General features: G+C 39.9%; 1 protein-coding gene across 7 annotated transcripts in view; it reads left to right on the forward strand.

Moving 5' to 3' along the window:
* adgrl3.1 (adhesion G protein-coupled receptor L3.1) overlaps window positions 1–17,148 on the forward strand; it is a 130,932-nt gene extending 113,784 nt beyond the window's left edge. For 3 of the 7 annotated variants that reach the window (XM_026303337.1, XM_026303341.1, XM_026303338.1), the window contains 8 exons: window positions 1,656–1,722; window positions 2,776–2,867; window positions 5,427–5,595; window positions 6,944–7,123; window positions 7,427–7,520; window positions 10,326–10,343; window positions 11,886–12,188; window positions 14,554–17,148. In XM_026303337.1, the coding sequence (XP_026159122.1) occupies window positions 1,656–1,722; window positions 2,776–2,867; window positions 5,427–5,595; window positions 6,944–7,123; window positions 7,427–7,520; window positions 10,326–10,343; window positions 11,886–12,188; window positions 14,554–15,200 (1,570 nt within the window). In that variant the 3' untranslated portion in view covers window positions 15,201–17,148. Of the gene's footprint in view, window positions 1–1,655; window positions 1,723–2,775; window positions 2,868–5,426; window positions 5,596–6,943; window positions 7,124–7,426; window positions 7,521–9,398; window positions 9,528–10,325; window positions 10,344–11,885; window positions 12,189–14,553 lie in introns of all 7 variants that reach the window. The other 4 variants (XM_026303343.1, XM_026303344.1, XM_026303345.1 and 1 more) reach the window with 3 other exon arrangements.
* The last annotated feature ends 384 nt before the right edge of the window (window positions 17,149–17,532 follow it).

The raw sequence follows: 17,532 nt of genomic DNA on the forward strand, positions 1-17,532 counted from the left end.
ACTAGAAGACTTGGGACAGTAGCTGTGGTTTAAAATGGAAAAAATGCAAAATGAAGTGAAGTCTTTTGGAAGAGTAACATCGAGCCCATCATACCAGTTGCACTAGAATCAGCAAGGCTGTAAAAGTTAAATTTCCCCAAAATATATTCTTGTTGCTCCAAATAATATTTCACCCCAACAACTGATTCTTTGATTTTAATGATGCCTGATGGATTTGAAAAGTAACTGACATAACTATTTTCATAGCAAAGTACTTTTTATTAAAGACAGAAAATGAATTATATGTCATTTATAAATCCAGCCTTGAAAATGGCACTGCTTATCAGGTTTGACATAACACATTGAGACAAAACCTCTGAAAACATCATCTTCCATCCCTGCTGTATCACCTTGTCACAGAATGCTCCCCATTCATGCCCTGTAATAAAGGTGGCTTTGGCTTAGCAAAGGAACCCTAATGGAGGATACAGTGGCACAGGCAGGGATCCATAATGGAGCACTCTCTAATGTGGTGGAAATTGAAAGATTAATAATTCAAAAGCAGCTGGTCATGAATCAGTCTGCCATTTTGCTCCAGTGGTTTTTCTGGCACCTTTCCCTGCAACCCTTTGGCTCTGACCTCAGTGGAGGGCATTGGGGGGCATTTTTACACCCCTGCCCTGCTTGCTGCAGTTGATGGGTAAGATGTTTGGGTGATGTTTTTCAGCATACAGCAGTATATCTTTTACTCCCAATGCCAAACTTGTGGTCAGAAATGCACACACACTTTCTGAATGTGTAGTTGAATATTTCTGTGTATATAATGTATGTATGTGTGTATGTGCGCCTGGTGTGATGTGCACTATGAGGCCCAAAACCTGCTTACACGATCACATTGTGCAGACTCGATTTTGCTGAACCCCACCATTGAATTTTAGTAAGGGTAAGAATTATGTAATATGTTAGAATTAGGGTTAGGCAAGTAGTGGTTTTAGTTAAGATTAGGGCATGTCACCAAGAAGTGAATGTGAAAGTGGAAGTGAAAAATTCAATGTGATGTCCCCATGAGGAATGAAAACAAACGTGTGTATGTCCCTACTCTCTCCTTTAACCTCACTCCATAAATAGTTTGGCATGAGGGCTGGATCCATAACTCAACATACAAACAAACACAGTCATGTTATATTTTTGCCCAGGATGTGGCTGTGTCATATGTCTGTGCTCTAAGGGAGAAGTAAAGGTTTATTTATCACAAGGTGCTCATCACTTATTGTTTCCCCCTTTACGTGTGATGTACAGTATGTTTGAGGTATGCATATAGTGTGGTCTCCTGCCCCATTTTTCTCACTGTTTCTCTTCTCTTTCACTTTTTCATCCACCCCAATTTCTTTCGTCTTACATCTATTGTGATGTATTTGATATACTGTATGGCATGGCACCTTTTTTTTCTTACTTTCCTCCTTTGTGTGAGTGTGCGTGTGTAACTGTGATGCATGTCCTGTCTTCTAATCTTAAATCTTTGCTACACCACATCCATCTGTGCCTGGAGCATGTTTTTAATCCCCATGCGTTTTTCCTCTCCTGTTGTTCTTCCCTCTGTTTCACATGCATGATGTCTCTCTCTGTCTCTCCCTCTTGCTCACTCTTTCTCTCTCTCCCCCTTTGTCTATCTCTAGGTGCTGGCTGAGATTGGATACATACTTTATCTGGAGCTTTATAGGCCCTGCTACACTCATAATAATGGTGAGCTACACATACATGTTCACACACACTTCACAATGCACTACATGTACAGAAGTACACTGGCTGTCATGTTTGTGCAGAAACAACAGGTTGCATTCAGGTGTTTGTTAATCTCTTACAAGGTTTGCATTAGCTCTTCAGCATTATATGTGGAAGCAGAAGGAACTTTATGCATCAATTTAATAATTCCCACTCACAGATTAACTCTGAAGTGGGCACATATTCCAACAAGCTGGAAGTCTTTGGAGGGACATAGAGCAAGAACTGTTATACATCACACAGGTTATGATAAGAGCTCAATAAAGTTATATTTCTCTTAGGCACTTAGCTGATGATCTATGCACAGTATTTCCTTCTGGTCTCACTAGTTTATTACAATGCTGCACAATTAAACAGCACAAAAGAGGACCACAGAGAGCACAAGAGTTCAGTTTCACCATTTTCTTGTCAATAACTGATAATTCATCAAATGTAGAGTATGTGTAGAGTACATACAGTATATTCAGTAAAGTTGAGAAAGACAGAATGAAAGCACTGGGACATGTTCCCAATTAGGTGAATGTCAGCATGTACACTGAAGCTCTATACTCATTTTAGAAATGTCAGCTAGGCTATCACTGATCTAACTGGGGCTGTAAGTGGGAGCAATGCAGGTGGGACTGTTCTGTTATGACTCAGTGCCCATTGGTAACATAAACAGCCTTGGAGACCGATACAACATCACAGACAGTCATTATTAAAGTGCCCTATCTATGCATTAGCAGGCCAATAGAATAGACATCATCTGTAAGAATTGGATTTGTATTGTAACAGTGATCCTTGATGGCTGTAATGACTAGTGTTTTTCCCAGATGCTCAAGCTGCTGTATTTTGATCACATAAAGGGTTGCTGATTGTGGACTGATACTGTGTCCCCAAGCCAATTACTGCTGGAAGGGAAAATGAAATCATATGCACTGTGTGTGAGTGAACTGTTGTTTTGACATGACGTCTTTAATTAGGCTCATTGTTTCAGAATATTAACTTGTATGTGTCTGTGCCTGTGTGTTTCAGCTGAATGTAATCTTCCTTGGCATTGCTCTTTATAAGATGTTCCATCACACGGCCATTCTCAAACCAGATTCTGGATGTCTGGACAACATCAAGTAAGTACTATATTTCACCATCCTGTTACTGCACCAGTATTGCTGGTTTTACAACCACTGTGATTCTATTCTTGCCCTGATGAACGCATTGATGCCAGTCTTATGTTTGTATATTAATAACAGCACAGGGAAATAGCTATCCTGGCTCTGTCCAAAGGTAACAAAATCTGCATACCCACAGCACTTAGGCTATAGTTTGCTAGTTTAATTTTAATATAAACCAAAATGAAAGAAGGAAAAATTGCATTTATATTGTAATTTTATACACTATATTCCTGACCTATATTGCTTAGCTGAAATAGAAAATAATCTTGCACACCCTCCTGTAATCTCGTAAAGCAAAATGGTTTTACAATATGGTTTTGTAAGGATCAAATAATGTAATATGTAATGAGCTTTCATTGCCTTTAAACAGAGTCAGGTTTGTTGTTTCCTGTTACTATTATCCTAATCCTGGACAGACAGGCAGAAAGTGTAAAATTTCATATTAAATGTGATGTCCACCAGCCAATTTTTGTATGTTAGTATGTTACATGTAGTTAATTTTAGCTTTGTCTACCATTATTTCAGGACACCACTCACACCAACTGAATTAATCACATCACTAGTGTACTTAAATCACTCATATAAATGGGAAATATGACTTAATTTACACAGGATGCTAAACTTCTCTCTAAAACTGTCTACTAAGATAACTAATTAAGATTTGTGTTATTTGTCATTCCAGTGCAGGTTAAGACAAAAGAGCGCAATCTAATTCAAACAATATGTCATGGTTTGAAGCTCGACGCCTTATCAAGGCACAGATCAGAATTTTTAATGTCACGACATGGCTTACTCATTTGATTTATCATTTAAATATTACTGCCCATGTAAATTTCATGACAGCAGTTTTAATAAGGCCTTCAAGTGGGAAGTGTTTCAGAATAAAGACAAAACCAGTTGATCTTTGCTTCAGTGGAGTTCAGGGGAATGTAATCAAAAAGCTGGATCAAAGATGCAAATCAAAGAAACATTTACTAAATAATGCTTTGGATCTTTTTCTTTTTCTTTCTCAAGTCTTTCTGAGCACATGGAAGGTTGAATAGATTTTAATCTATTTCACTTCTCATTACTCATTTAGTATTGTGGTTCATTTACTCGTTAATCGTCATTGTGCAATTTTTGTCTTATTTTTTTGTTTTTCTTTTGTTTTCCTTGTCTCTTTAACTTCAAGCCATCATAAGTTGTCTTTGTTGTGGATTGGCTCTGGTAAGGCCACCCTCCAGTCAGATGTCTGTCGTCTTTCTAGAGACGTTTTGGTCGGTTTACTTGTCTTCCTATTTTTCTGCAGAATGCGTCTAGACTCTTTGCATATCCCTGAATTAACCATTAACCTGCCCTGTAAAACAGATTACCTATTCATGCGTGATTTGTGAACTCTTGTGACCTATAGACATTTAGTGCTATTGAAATATTATAATAGTGACATATGAGCCAGGGAAAACTGAGCTAAGATAGAAACCATGACTCAAGGGAGCACTGGAAGGAGAGGTGAAATGGAGGGATGGAAAAGAAGGGATGACTATACCCTTTATTGAAGAGGGTCATCAGACGAGCTTTATTGGAGGTTCTGTCTTGCCTGAATGGTGCCACAGAGGGCAACATCAAATCAATCACCTCAGTCTCACTCTCTCTCCTCTTCTTACTCATCCCTCCCCACCGACTTACCTAATATCTCCACCTCTGTCTTTGACTCTTTGCTTTTTCTTTTCTTACCCCCTTGTCTCCATTCCTTGCATGAGAGGTGATCACTGGCCACTCAGCCGGTCAAATTAACAGCCATCATTGCAGCTGTGGCAGAGCCGAAACTGTGACCTTTAGTGGGAAATGTCATTTATAATGGCTGTAATATCCCTATACGTACTGCCCAGCGGAGCCACTCACATGGACACACGCACGCCCACGTGCACCCAGTCAGGCGAGGAGTTACGATGCATACACATGCCTTAACATGACCAAATGTCTCTGACATTTAGCCTTTTTGACTCACTTCTCTATAGGCTTTTGTGTAAAATGGAAGTTCTCAGGCCTAAAAGCTTTAATTAAATTCAATTCCATTAAATTGCTCTAGTCCCAATTGCACTAACAGACTTCAGAGCCTGTGAGAACAACTTTTATCGTCTACCATGTACTAAAGTTTTGTGTACCTGACTTTGTAGATACTAGTGGCTGATGTCAGCTAACTTATAACTTCCCCTCCCTTTCTGGAGATTTTATCTAAATGAGCAAATCCACTTTCCCTCTTTTATTATCACTTTTTTCAGGAGTATAATTCTTTTAAGCAAAACGTCCTGATTTCCTTCATCCCACTCCCACAGTGTTGCTCTAAATAGCTATCTTAACCCCCTCATGGCACCACAAATCCACAGGTCAGCTGAATAGTGCTTTTTATTCCAGGGAAAGACACAATGTTATCCCACTTTCAATGCAACCAAAATAGCAAATGGTTGAATGAAATTTTAATTGACGCTCATGCACAGAAAGTGATAACTGATTTCTCCCTTTTTTCTTCTGTAGGTCTTGGGTGATTGGAGCCATAGCTCTGCTGTGTCTGCTTGGCCTGACCTGGGCTTTCGGCCTAATGTACATCAACGAAAGCACTGTAATCATGGCCTACCTTTTCACCATCTTCAACTCTTTGCAGGGCATGTTTATCTTCATCTTCCACTGCATACTGCAAAAGAAGGTGAGAGAGACACAGAGAGACAAAAGTCAGACAGAAATAGAGAGACAGTATGACAGGCAGACAAATACAAACACAGGGACTTACACATGCTAGCACTGATCAGCAGGGACACCAAAAATATCTGCAGAGCTGTCAGAGGTTTGATTGGTCATTTGATAACCATGCTGGCTGCCCAGTTCTCACACTTATTCATTTTCACTACCTCCTTCTTTCTCACTTCCACTGTCTGTCTTGCCTTCTGACAGCAGGTAACAAACTGAGCTAAAATGCATCTGTCATCCCCCAGCAGAAAAATGCTGTTTTTCATCATGAGGTGGGGTCATAAAGCTTGAAATAGCTTGTTCACAACTTTGATAACATTTAGATTTAACAGTTTTAAATTCTGGACACATGCCGAGGAAATGCATATCTGTTTTGAGGTCTAAGTGGCACCGGTTGCAGATATGCTGCTCTGATTTTGTCTGTAATTTAGTACATTGAGCCGACTCACACTGACACATGGCTCCCCTTTCAAATCCTACTTTCATTTTGAACAGACATGTTTTAGGTTTGGTTGATCTAAAGGTTTATAGGCATTTGTGAGCACACATATGCATCACTTTTTAAATTTAAATTATATGTGGTTTCCAGGAAGAGCCTACACATCCTGGGATATTTTACAGAGTCTCCCACACACTGTCCTTGCCTGGGAGTGCTGGAGAGGAGGTGAAGCAAATGAAATTCATCAAACGCCTAATACTCTCATAAGGCTGCAGTCCCTAAGAGAGTTTTTAGTTTTAGGTGTATGAACAGTAAACAAGTACTATGCATATTTGTCTGTGTATGTGCACGTAGATGTCAGTGTGTGCTGTTCTTAAGTATGTGTTAGGCCATAGGATCAGGTATCCTGAGAGCTTTCCTCAGAACAGTGCTGAGGTTGTCTTTGGCTGCAGTCCAATGCAGTTTCTCCCAAGATGCATGGAGCAACTCACCACACAGCTGTTCAAACAGAGCATGTGGCAATACATGTCTGCCAGTCCAACAAGCTTGTTAAAAAGCAATTACAGTGTTATTTGTTCTAACTTGATTTGGATCTAAATGCAGATGTTCTGTGTACGAGTGCATCATATGTCTCCCCAAGGAGTATGTCCATTTCAGATGGAAATGTGGCAGTAATAACATTCAGGGTGGATGTTTATGGGGGAAAATTTATTCACTTAATGTTTTAATACCTACATTTTTATGGAGTCATTGTTTGTAGAAGTTTGAGTGCAAGAATCTAGCGGGGATAATTTATTAAGTTACAGTATGTCTCACTTAGATTTGTGGAAAAAATTTATAATGGGACAATTTGTGCTCTTCCACCCAGGTGCGTAAAGAGTATGGTAAATGTCTGCGCACTCACTGCTGCAGCGGCAAGAGTGTGGAGACCTCCATCTCTTCCTCCAGTAAAACCACTACCTCACGGACGCCAGGCCGCTATTCCACAGGCTCACAGGTGAGCTTACCTGCCTGCACACCTGGACGCTACAGCACAGCAGACTCTCAGGTGAGGCCAGAGCATGCCATGAGTGCTTTGGGTTATCACTCTTAAATCGTATTTTCACACTTAAAATGTGCTGAAAGTGAAACAGCCCAAACCCTGACTTCAACCTTCACATATAGGTAGATGGAATATAAATGACATTGATGGGTGATTATTTTTCCCCACCCGTTTTTCTTTTTCCTGTCCCGTACTGCCTCTCATGCACTAATTTGCCCTTTTTTTTGCCATGCCTTCTTTACTTGTGCTTCTTACTATATTTCTTTCCTTCTTTGTTGGCATGTCTTCCCCCCCTTTCTCTGCATATAGAGTCGTATCAGGAGGATGTGGAATGACACTGTGAGGAAACAGGAGTCTTCCTTCATCACTGGAGACATCAACAGCTCTGCCACGCTCAACAGAGGTAACCACAGGATACCTACCATTTGCATTCTCGTCACTGTCACCATATCTATTTTATTAATAGCAGGAGGTTCAGACAGCATACGCTGTCATTTAGTAAAGTGGTAGGAGTCCAAATTTCTGATAAGCACATTTATACTCTCTTCTTGTGGAAATGAAGATTAACAGAATAGACTGTAAATATCTCTTACTGCTGTTTTGCTGCTTTAAAGGATGAATTTACAGGAGGGTGAGTTTGGAGCCAGTTGTTGTCAAAGCTGAAAAATCAACCAGTGTATAAATCTCTAGAGTTGACCGGCCACAAAGGGCTTTTATACTTCTTTTTCACAGTGGTTCCTTTATTGTTATATAGCTTTATTATTAGCTAAATTACATTGCAAGAAATGTACAGAAGTCTTGCAGTATTTTTCACCTGAGAGTCTGCACATTCTGCCAAGCTCATCTTATTACCAGAAGGATACTGTCATTAACAAGCTTTTCAATGATTAGGCTTAGTTCACTGTATTTCCCTTGTATTTGGGCTGTCTCTTTCTCTTCCTCCAGAGTAAGCCACAGCAATCTACTGGACGTACGCAAGCCATAAGTATGGCTAGGATAATGAGGACACAGACACCCCAATGGCTAGACATTTTGACACACACACACACACACACTACAGTGCAAGACACACATACAATGCCATTTGTTAGTATCGCTTCCTTCGGGCCACTAATAAGCTGTTAGCATGACAGATTGATGCTAAAGCAGACACGGTATGTGTCAGTCCCTGAATTATCACACACTTAGTGAGACAGGGCTTAAGACACCCCCACCTCCTCCTTCCCTCACTCTTTAAAGTATGGTGGAGAGAGCTTCTTAACCAGTAGATTTCAAATGACTGCATAGAGTGGCTTAGTGAAATAAGGATGGAATGGATTAAATTGCATATTATGATAGGAGACTGGCGTGTTGAAATTAGGAGAGTAAAATGAAGAAAGAACAAATTCATTTTAAGACAATCTTATGTCTGCTATTTGTTATTTCTCATGTCTGGTCTAGTTGTGTTGGGTACAAATGAGTTGTGTGGTCACCCTGACATATTTACCTTAATATTTGTATAATGTGTGCACTAATTAATATTTATTATTAATTGTTATGAACTGAATACAAAGGTTTTGTGGCTAACATGTTTTAGTTAAACATGTTCACATGGCGGCACTTTTTTTTCATTCAAACCTATGTTTTAAAGCTATATGACATACATCCAGTTTTAGGAGTAGTAGTAGAGATAAACAGTCGATATAGTAATTCAGGAAGAAGAGTGTGCAGTGATGGTCATTTGTCTGGTGTTTTGCTGCAGTGTCTTAATGTGTACATGATATGTGTTCCACTTAGGGAGGGATAATGCAATGAGAACATTTTTTGGCCCCTTTTCTTCCATTAACTATCCTGTAGTCATGCTTCTCTGCTCAAGCATATTGAACTGCAGCACAATCTGCTCCCAGCTGTGCTACTCTTTGTCTCTCTCTCACTGCCCGCCCCTCTCTCTCTTGTCACCTCTCTCAGCCCGTATGCAGTGGCTGCAAGAACGACTTGTCAAGCCTTTTCTTGCCTTTCACCTCAAACTATGTTTGCTTGTTTGATTTACTTGTCCTCTTCTCTCTCTCTTTCTTCCACACACTCACATTCCATCTCACTCTCCCTTCCTCTTTTTTTCCTCTTGCTTGCTTCCACTCTGCAACGTTTACATGCTCTCTCCTTCGACCTCTGTCTCTACTCTGCCATTTTTTCTCGAGTGCTTCTCTCTTTTTCTCTCTTGACTTGGCTGTTGCTTTTCCTCTGTCTTTCTTTCCCAACTTGGCTGTTGCTCTTCCTCTCTTTCTCTATCTGCCTATACCAGGAGCCATGGCTAATCATCTTATAACTAATGCTCTCCTTCGTCCCCATGGTACTAACAATCCTTACAACACTCTCCTGGGGGACTCTGCAGTCTATAACAACCCAGCTGTGGGCATGTACAACACGCAAGGTGTGCCTGATCTTCCTATTATAAACATAAAATATTTGAAAGTTGTTTTTTACCATGTTACATTTATTGTGCATGGTTATTTCATTTTAGAAACCTTGCAACTTGGCTGCACGTCTGATCTTGACTTATTATGACTCCCAAGTGAAGTGATCAATCACTCTGAAAAATCTTACACAAATAGCGCCCGCTGGGCTGTTCTTCTAGTACATAAATATAGAGATGAAATTCTATTGACGAGCCATCCTTTGATGCTGATCAAAACAGTATAACAAGCTGAAATGCGGATTTATTGTATGCTTTAGATGCACACTGCAAATGCACTATATGTGTTTAAAGCTACTTGGGAGCCATAAAATATTTGTACTAGCTTGAATGTATGTTCGATTTTAAAACATTCTTTATTTTGAATGCCAGCTTGTGTATGTTTGGGCTTGTGTATTTGTTGTATTACATATAAATTGTACAAAAAAAAAAAAAAAAAAAAAAATATATATATATATATATATATGTATATGTATATATGTATATATATATATATATATATGATGTTTTTTGAGGTTTATTTTTATGTTTGTATGTTTTCTCTATAGTAAACAAATAATTAATTAATAGCAGCTAGATGAAGGCTAAAGCTCAGACTTTGATTTTAAGAATAAAACAGGGTTTTTTTAAACATTTTTTATCAGACTCCATTTACTCTGAAACTATTGATGATGTAGCTGCTGAAATTTGTTTCTCTCAATGTCTAAACTCACATCTGCTTTTCTTTTCTCTCTACTCCCTCATGCTGTCCATTAGCACCTTACCGAGACACAAGTAAGGGCTAAATTAGTACTGATCCATTTAAAAAACATCAACTTTCCTCTGTCTTTTCTTGCTTCCAAAGCAGGTTGCCTAACATTCCAGGCCAAACTGCAGTTTTGCAGCCAATCATGCTAGAGTTTTTTCCCCCCAGTTAATTTTCCAGATCATGCAATACAGACATCTTTTTTGGTTTGTTAAAGAATTTCTGATATATTTACTGCTTAAAGGCTATATATCCATTATATATATATATATATATATATATATATATACATATATGGACTGAGATCTCTGATGTTGTTCTTGTGATCTGTTGGAGCCACTCTCCCAGTTTGAGGGTCACAGCCCCGAGGGTGCCGATTACCACGGGGACCACTGTTGCTTTTACCTTCCACATCATTTCTAGTTCTTCTTTCATCCCTTGGTATTTCTCAAGCTTCTCATGTTCCTTCTTTCTGATGTTGCTATCACTTGGGATTGCTACATCTACCACTATGGCCTCCTTCTGCTGTTTGTCCACCACTACTATGTCCGGTTGGTTAGCCATCACCAGTTTGTCAGTCTGTATCTGGAAGTCCCACAGGATCTTAGCTCGTCACCTTTGGAGGTGAGTCCCATTTTGACCTTGGGACCTCCAAGATGTTCCTGTACACTATGCTGGCCACTTGGTTATGGCGTTCCATGTATGCCCTGCCTGCTAGCATCTTACAACCTGCTGTTATGTGCTGTGTTGTCAAAATGCTAAACAAATTCACAGTAAAAATGTCTCATAAAACAAAATCAGTTTAAACATCAGCAAAACCAGAAGTTAGACCACAGTGTTTAATTGTGGTCTCAGCCTGCACCTGGAGTCCTGCCTGGTGTGGTAGACCCCAGCCTCTATCGATCTTGTGCTCAGGGCCTGTTCTTGTGCTGCTATGATTAGTGCCTCTGTGCTGTCTTTCAGTCCAGCTTTTTCCAGCCACTGGTTGGACTTTTCGATATCATAAAAAAGCCACTTCTTGCATCTGTCCGTGGTACATACCGTGCAAGGGCTTGTACTGCCATGATGGTTCTTGCTCCTCTTCCTCTGCATCGGGCTTCTGTTGTCTGAGATATTCACTAAGTATTCCATCGCTTGGGGCCATCTTATATATATATATATATATATATATATATATATGTATATATATAAATAATGGATACATTAACATTGAATCTCATGATTCACGTATAAATTGTCATTGAAGTTTAACAGAGATGCAATACATTTGCCCTCAAATTATTTACTGTGTAATTACTTCATTACTTCAAAACACTTATCTTATTTTGCTGTATTGCTGTAATGCCAGCAGTAATTGAGAAAAGAAAGTACTTCTGAGGTTTCTCTTTAATGAATTATGGATGCTTGAAGCATTTTTCCTTCCAAGAAAATTATCATTGCTACTTTTTAATCCTCAATTCACAGCACATGCCATGATATCAAACAATAATTAAAATCTTTCTTCTGAGAAATCCACTTAGTTTATTTAAGGATCCTAATAATTATTACTTTTTTAATTTTTTGCTCCTCAGAGGGCATTCTGAACAATGCAAGAGACTCCAGTGTTATGGATACACTCCCTTTAAATGGTAACCATGCCAACAACTACAGCATGGCCAGCAGCGAGTACTTGAGTGACTGCGTCCAGATTTTAGATCGTAGCGGTGGCTACGGCACCCACAGCAACCACAAGGAGACGACTCTGGAGAAGAAGATTCTGAAGGAGCTGACCTCTAACTACATCCCATCCTACCTCAACAATCATGAAAGAGCCACCACAGAGCGCAGTCACAACCTAATGAACAAGCTGGTAAACAGCAGCATGGCCAATGGAGGTAAGTGGGTTCATTTAAATTATCTCAAGTTTTGACAGTTAAATGTGAACATTTTTGGATGATCTAATCTTTTCTAATATTGCTATCCAAGAGTTGAACCTGCTTTCCACAATTTGAGTGCAAAATCTTTTTTGCCTTAAATCTCAGTGTTTAAGTTTCCAACGCAGGAGATTGCATTCAACTCCAAAAGCAGCATTAGAGTGTTTAATTTGCTTGGCTGCCAACATTTATCCTACTGGTAGACATACAGTGGGTACGGAAAGTATTCAGACCCCTTTAAATTTTTCACTCTTTGTGTCATTGCAGCCATTTGCCAAAATCAAAAAAGTTCATTTTATTTCTCATTAATGTACACCCCATCTTGACAGAAAAAAAACAGAAATGTAGAAATTTGTGCAAATTTATTAATAAAGAAAAACTGAAATATCACATGGTCATAAGTATTCAGACCCTGTGCTCAGTATTGAGTAGAAGCACCCTTTTGAGCTAGTACAGCCATGAGTCTTCAGGTCTCTCCAGAGATGATCAATTGGGTTTAGATCAGGGCTCTGGCTGGGCCAGTCAAGAACGGTCACAGAGTTGTTCCGAAGCCACTCCTTTGTTATTTTAGCTGTGTGCTTAGGGTCATTGTCCTGTTGAAAGGTGAACCTTCGGCCCAGTCTGAGGTCCTGAGCACTCTGGAAGAGGTTTTCTTCCAGGATATCTCTGTACTTGGCTGCATTCATCTTTCCTTCAGTTGCAACCAGTCGTCCTGTCCCTGCAGCTGAAAAACACCCCCACAACATGATGCTCCCACCACCATGTTTCACTGTAGGGATTGTATTGGGCAGGTGATGAGCAGTACCTGGTTTTCTCCACACATACCGCTTAGAATTAACGCCAAAAAGTTCAATCTTGGTCAGGAGGGCTGCAGTGATAGTTGACTTTGTGGAACTTTCACCCTTCTCCCTACTGCATCTCTGGAGCTCAGCCAGTGATCTTTGGGTTCTTCTCTACCTCTCTCACCAAGACTCTTCTCCCACGATTACTCAGTTTGGCTGGACGGCCAGATCTAGGAAGAGTTCTGGTCGTCCCAAACTTTTTCCATTTGAGGATTATGGAGGCCACTGTTCTCTTATGAACCTTGAGTGCTGCAGAAATTCTTTTGTAACCTTGGCCAGATCTGTGCCTTGCCACAATTCTGTCTCTGAGCTCCTTGGGCAGTTCCTTCGACCTCATGATTCTCATTTGCTCTGACATGCACTGTGAGTTGTAAGGTCTTATATAGACAGGGGTGTGCCTTTCCTAATCAAGTCCAATCAGTTTAATTAAACACAGCTGGACTCCAATGAAGGAGCAGAACCATCTCAAGGAGGATCAGAAGAAATGGACAGCATGTGAGTTAAATATGAGTGTCACTGCAAAGGGTCTGAATACTTATGACCATGTGATATTTCAGTTTTTCTTTTTAAATAAATTTGCAAAAATTTCTACATTTCAGTTTTTTTCTGTCAAGATGGGGTGCTGAGTGTACATTAATGAGAAATAAAATGAACTTTTTTTGATTTTGGCAAATGGCTGCAATGACACACAGAGTGAAAAATTTAAAGGGGTCTGAATACTTTCCGTACCCACTGTATGTAGATGTGGTAAATGAATGTGTTAAACCTGCAACAACTGAATTTTTGGCCAACTGACATGAGCTGTGAACACACACTGACATATTATCACCACTTAAGTTGATAGGTAGAACTTTGAACCTAATTGAACATCCAGCAAATACTGAACAGCATCAGCTTTCACTTGGAGTCATGTTTCACCTGATGAATTTAAGCCCAATACTCTCCTCTTAGCTATTTTTTTTGTCCAACAGCTCCTGAGAGAAATATGTGGCTCTTAAGCTGCGAAATGCTTTTAATATATTTACCAGCTTGTCACTAATGTTTCCTGTCTGCTATTTGGAGCTGAACAGGTAGTGTACAGTGGGTTCATAGAGCTATTTCACTGAAAACAGCTTCCTGCTGTGACCAAAAATGGCACTGAAGTGAGCAGCAAGTTGAACAAAAAACAGTAAAGTTGTGCTTCAGAAAACCAAAACAATGGGATCAAAGAGGCAGAAACCCTTCATAACGTGGAGTGGAACTGCAGAATAGGGTGATAATTGTTTGTGGGTTTGTTACCATGAGCAACCACTTTCACATTACACATAGTAATTTAATCCATTTTGAATATGTAAAATATTTATTATAGCAGCTTAAAATAAAAATCAAGATTATTGACTAGTTACTGTGGAAATTTTCGCTGCAGAGTGCTAAATCATCATAAAGCTCATTTCAAATTAACTGGTAGCATTGCTGTAACAATTCTTCCCACTTGGCTCTTCCAGGGAGCATGGCAGGAGGCAGCAGCAGCAGCAGCAGCAGCAGTGGGGTTGGTGGCTGTGTGGGCAGCAGTAAAGAGGACAATGGTCCAATGGTGTTGGACAACCCTGCAGCCTTCCCCCATGAGGAGAATCTGGGTTTGGAGATTATCAGAGAGGAGTCCAATGCTCCACTGCTGCCTCCACGGCCACCACCACCAGACAGCCACCCCCCACCTCCACCTCCTCCCCACAGTTTCTCTCGGCCACGGCACATTCCCCAGGAAACCAGTGAAAGCTTTTTCCCCCTGTTGACCAGTGAGCACAATGACGAGCACACACATTCACCAAACCACAGAGACTCACTCTACACCAGTATGCCAGTGCTGACGGACCTCCCAGATGGCCAGATGAATGGTTTAACAGACGGAGAGGAAGACAGCTCCGGGGAGCTGCAGCCCTGTAAGAGTGCCACTGCGCCAGAGCTGGATGATGTCTATTACAAGAGCATGCCAAACCTGGGCTCCAGGAATCACCTTCATGAGTTACAGAGCTACTATCACATGGGCCGTGGTGGCAGTGATGGATACATGGTGTCGGGGAACAGGGAGGAGTCAGATTCATCACCTGAGGAGCCACCTGTAGACCCTTCCCACCTGGTTACCAGTCTATAGAGCCAAACAAGAGACTTCTATCCCACCCCATCCCACTCTCGCAATTCTGACCTTCCAGTGAAAACATTCTGTGTGTTGACAGACTGAGCTAGCCCTTCCCTGGATTAATGTAATGTGTGTGACATTAACTATGGTTCATGACAATATGGTTGAGATATTACTGGTAAAATGAAATGACTGAATGACTGAATGTATTGTCATAAATGGTGCAGACTAAGAGGGCAGTTCTGAGAGACTTTTTGTGAACATCAAAACAGAAGGAAACTTTTAAACTGGAAAGGAAATGGAGGGGGAGCGTAATTTTACCCTACCTGATACTTTAATTTGGAACTTTGATTGACCGTAGCCCTACAAGTTTCCCCAATATGGACCTCTAGCAGATCATAGCATATAGTCTCCACTACCACCATTACAGGGGCATGGCCCCCAGCCCTGGTTGAAGGAGCTGTCTGTCTGTTTGTCTGTATGTCTGTCTCTCTGTCTCACTTAATGACACATGCTGGGATGATATTTTCATCTAGAGCAGGATATGTAACCCTGGTGTTCACAACATAAACTGGCCCCTCTACCTGCCAATCAAGTGGAGGATGTATGATATATGCCCACACTACCGATCATCCTAAAAACTATTTTACCGGGCAACCGAACTGCAACCATATCACTCTGATGTTCTGAATTCTCTTCCTGTTCGTATCTGCTAAACTGGAGTTGTGTCTGGGCTGGTGTAACATTCCTACGAGTTGTAGTGACTGCGGCTACTGTGTATTTCACTGAAAACAAAGAAGGAAGATCATATAACAACAGACTGAATAAAAAAAAGAATGGATTCTGTTTCTTCTCCTTTCTTCTGTAAACGCTTTCAGTTATCAAAGGATTATGAAGAAATCACACACTTTCTATGTATTGTACAGATACAAATGTTGCATATGACCAAGTCTTTTATTTTTTAATTTTGAGTCGCCAGTCTGTGGAACTGTGCAGAAATGTCATGACATGTTCGAGTCATATGTAGACTACAGAACGAGCCAATCTTTCATGTCACTCTAAATACAGAGACAGTTAAGCACTCCTTAATTAATGGGCACATACCCTACACACCTCTCATTCTGGGCTTTTATAGCAACACCACTGTCACTTACATTTTCCAAATCAACTATATACTTGACCACTGTGTAGTTTTAAAACTAAAGGTAAAATGAAGTGGCCAAGTTAGGGATAGTTACTATTGAAATACTACATTTTAGTCTTTGCTGGAAATGGGTCTTATCTCATTTGTTCTTGAATAAAGCCTTTCTTTCTTTGAGGCACAAGGAGGAGCCTGGGTGAGAAAGAATGTATAAAGATAGCAGATATTTAGAGTTATGCAAGGATGGTTTTTGAAGCATATACTCAATTGCCAAATATTTGATCAATTGACTTTACCTTGATGTGCTGGTTGAGATCTTGTACAGAAAAAAAATGAATAATAAACGTCAGTCTCTAAACTTAATTTAAAAAATTTATACTGTTTCCACTATTTAAAAAAGGTCTCACCTGTGAAATGCCATGATTACTCCATATATGTGTACCAAATATGTGAAAACTCTGCACAGATCAGCACTATTCAGTGTGGAAAGCCAATGTTTACTTATGTAGGAGGAAAATTTTCCTGTGTATGAAGTGTAGATTGCACATGTACCCCACAAGCTACCCAAGAGAGAAATTATTTATTTATCGGTTTAAAGGCAGGAAAACAAGCTCGAAGGAAAGAAAGCTGGCTTTAGGCAGGAGTAAACAAAATCACACTGGGTTTGTTTTTCTTTTTTAAGTTATTATGATCATGATTATTATTACAATATTATTGCTAATTATTTATTCCTTTTGTATGGGTTCTGAGTTGAATGATCTCATAACTAATATTTGTTGTAACAGTGAGAGTTGTTTGCCAACAAATAAATTACTGACATAGCTTTGCGGTTTTTCGCCTCTTGAGTGTTATCACTTATTACATGAAAATAAAATGCAAACACAATCAGACCCAAACGTTACATTTCTGGCCATTTAGGGAGATTACGTACATACAACAGACATTTTATTAAATATAATTCTGTTTCAATCTGGGATGTAATTCTACCTTTCTCTGTAAACCTGCCAAAACAGCAAGTTCAAACAGAACAAACAGTTTGTTCAGTATCCTAGCTCAATGTATTGGAACAGAATACAGAAAAACATTAAGCGCTTTATTTTTAAAGGTAAATATGCATGTCTCAGTCCCTTATTGTAGTAGGAGTCTAACCTTTCCAACATACAGTGGATGAACATATTGATGAAGGACTGGCCCACAAGGGTCAGT

This window comes from Mastacembelus armatus, chromosome 1, assembly GCF_900324485.2.
Source record: "Mastacembelus armatus chromosome 1, fMasArm1.2, whole genome shotgun sequence".
Classification (NCBI taxonomy): domain Eukaryota; kingdom Metazoa; phylum Chordata; class Actinopteri; order Synbranchiformes; family Mastacembelidae; genus Mastacembelus; species Mastacembelus armatus.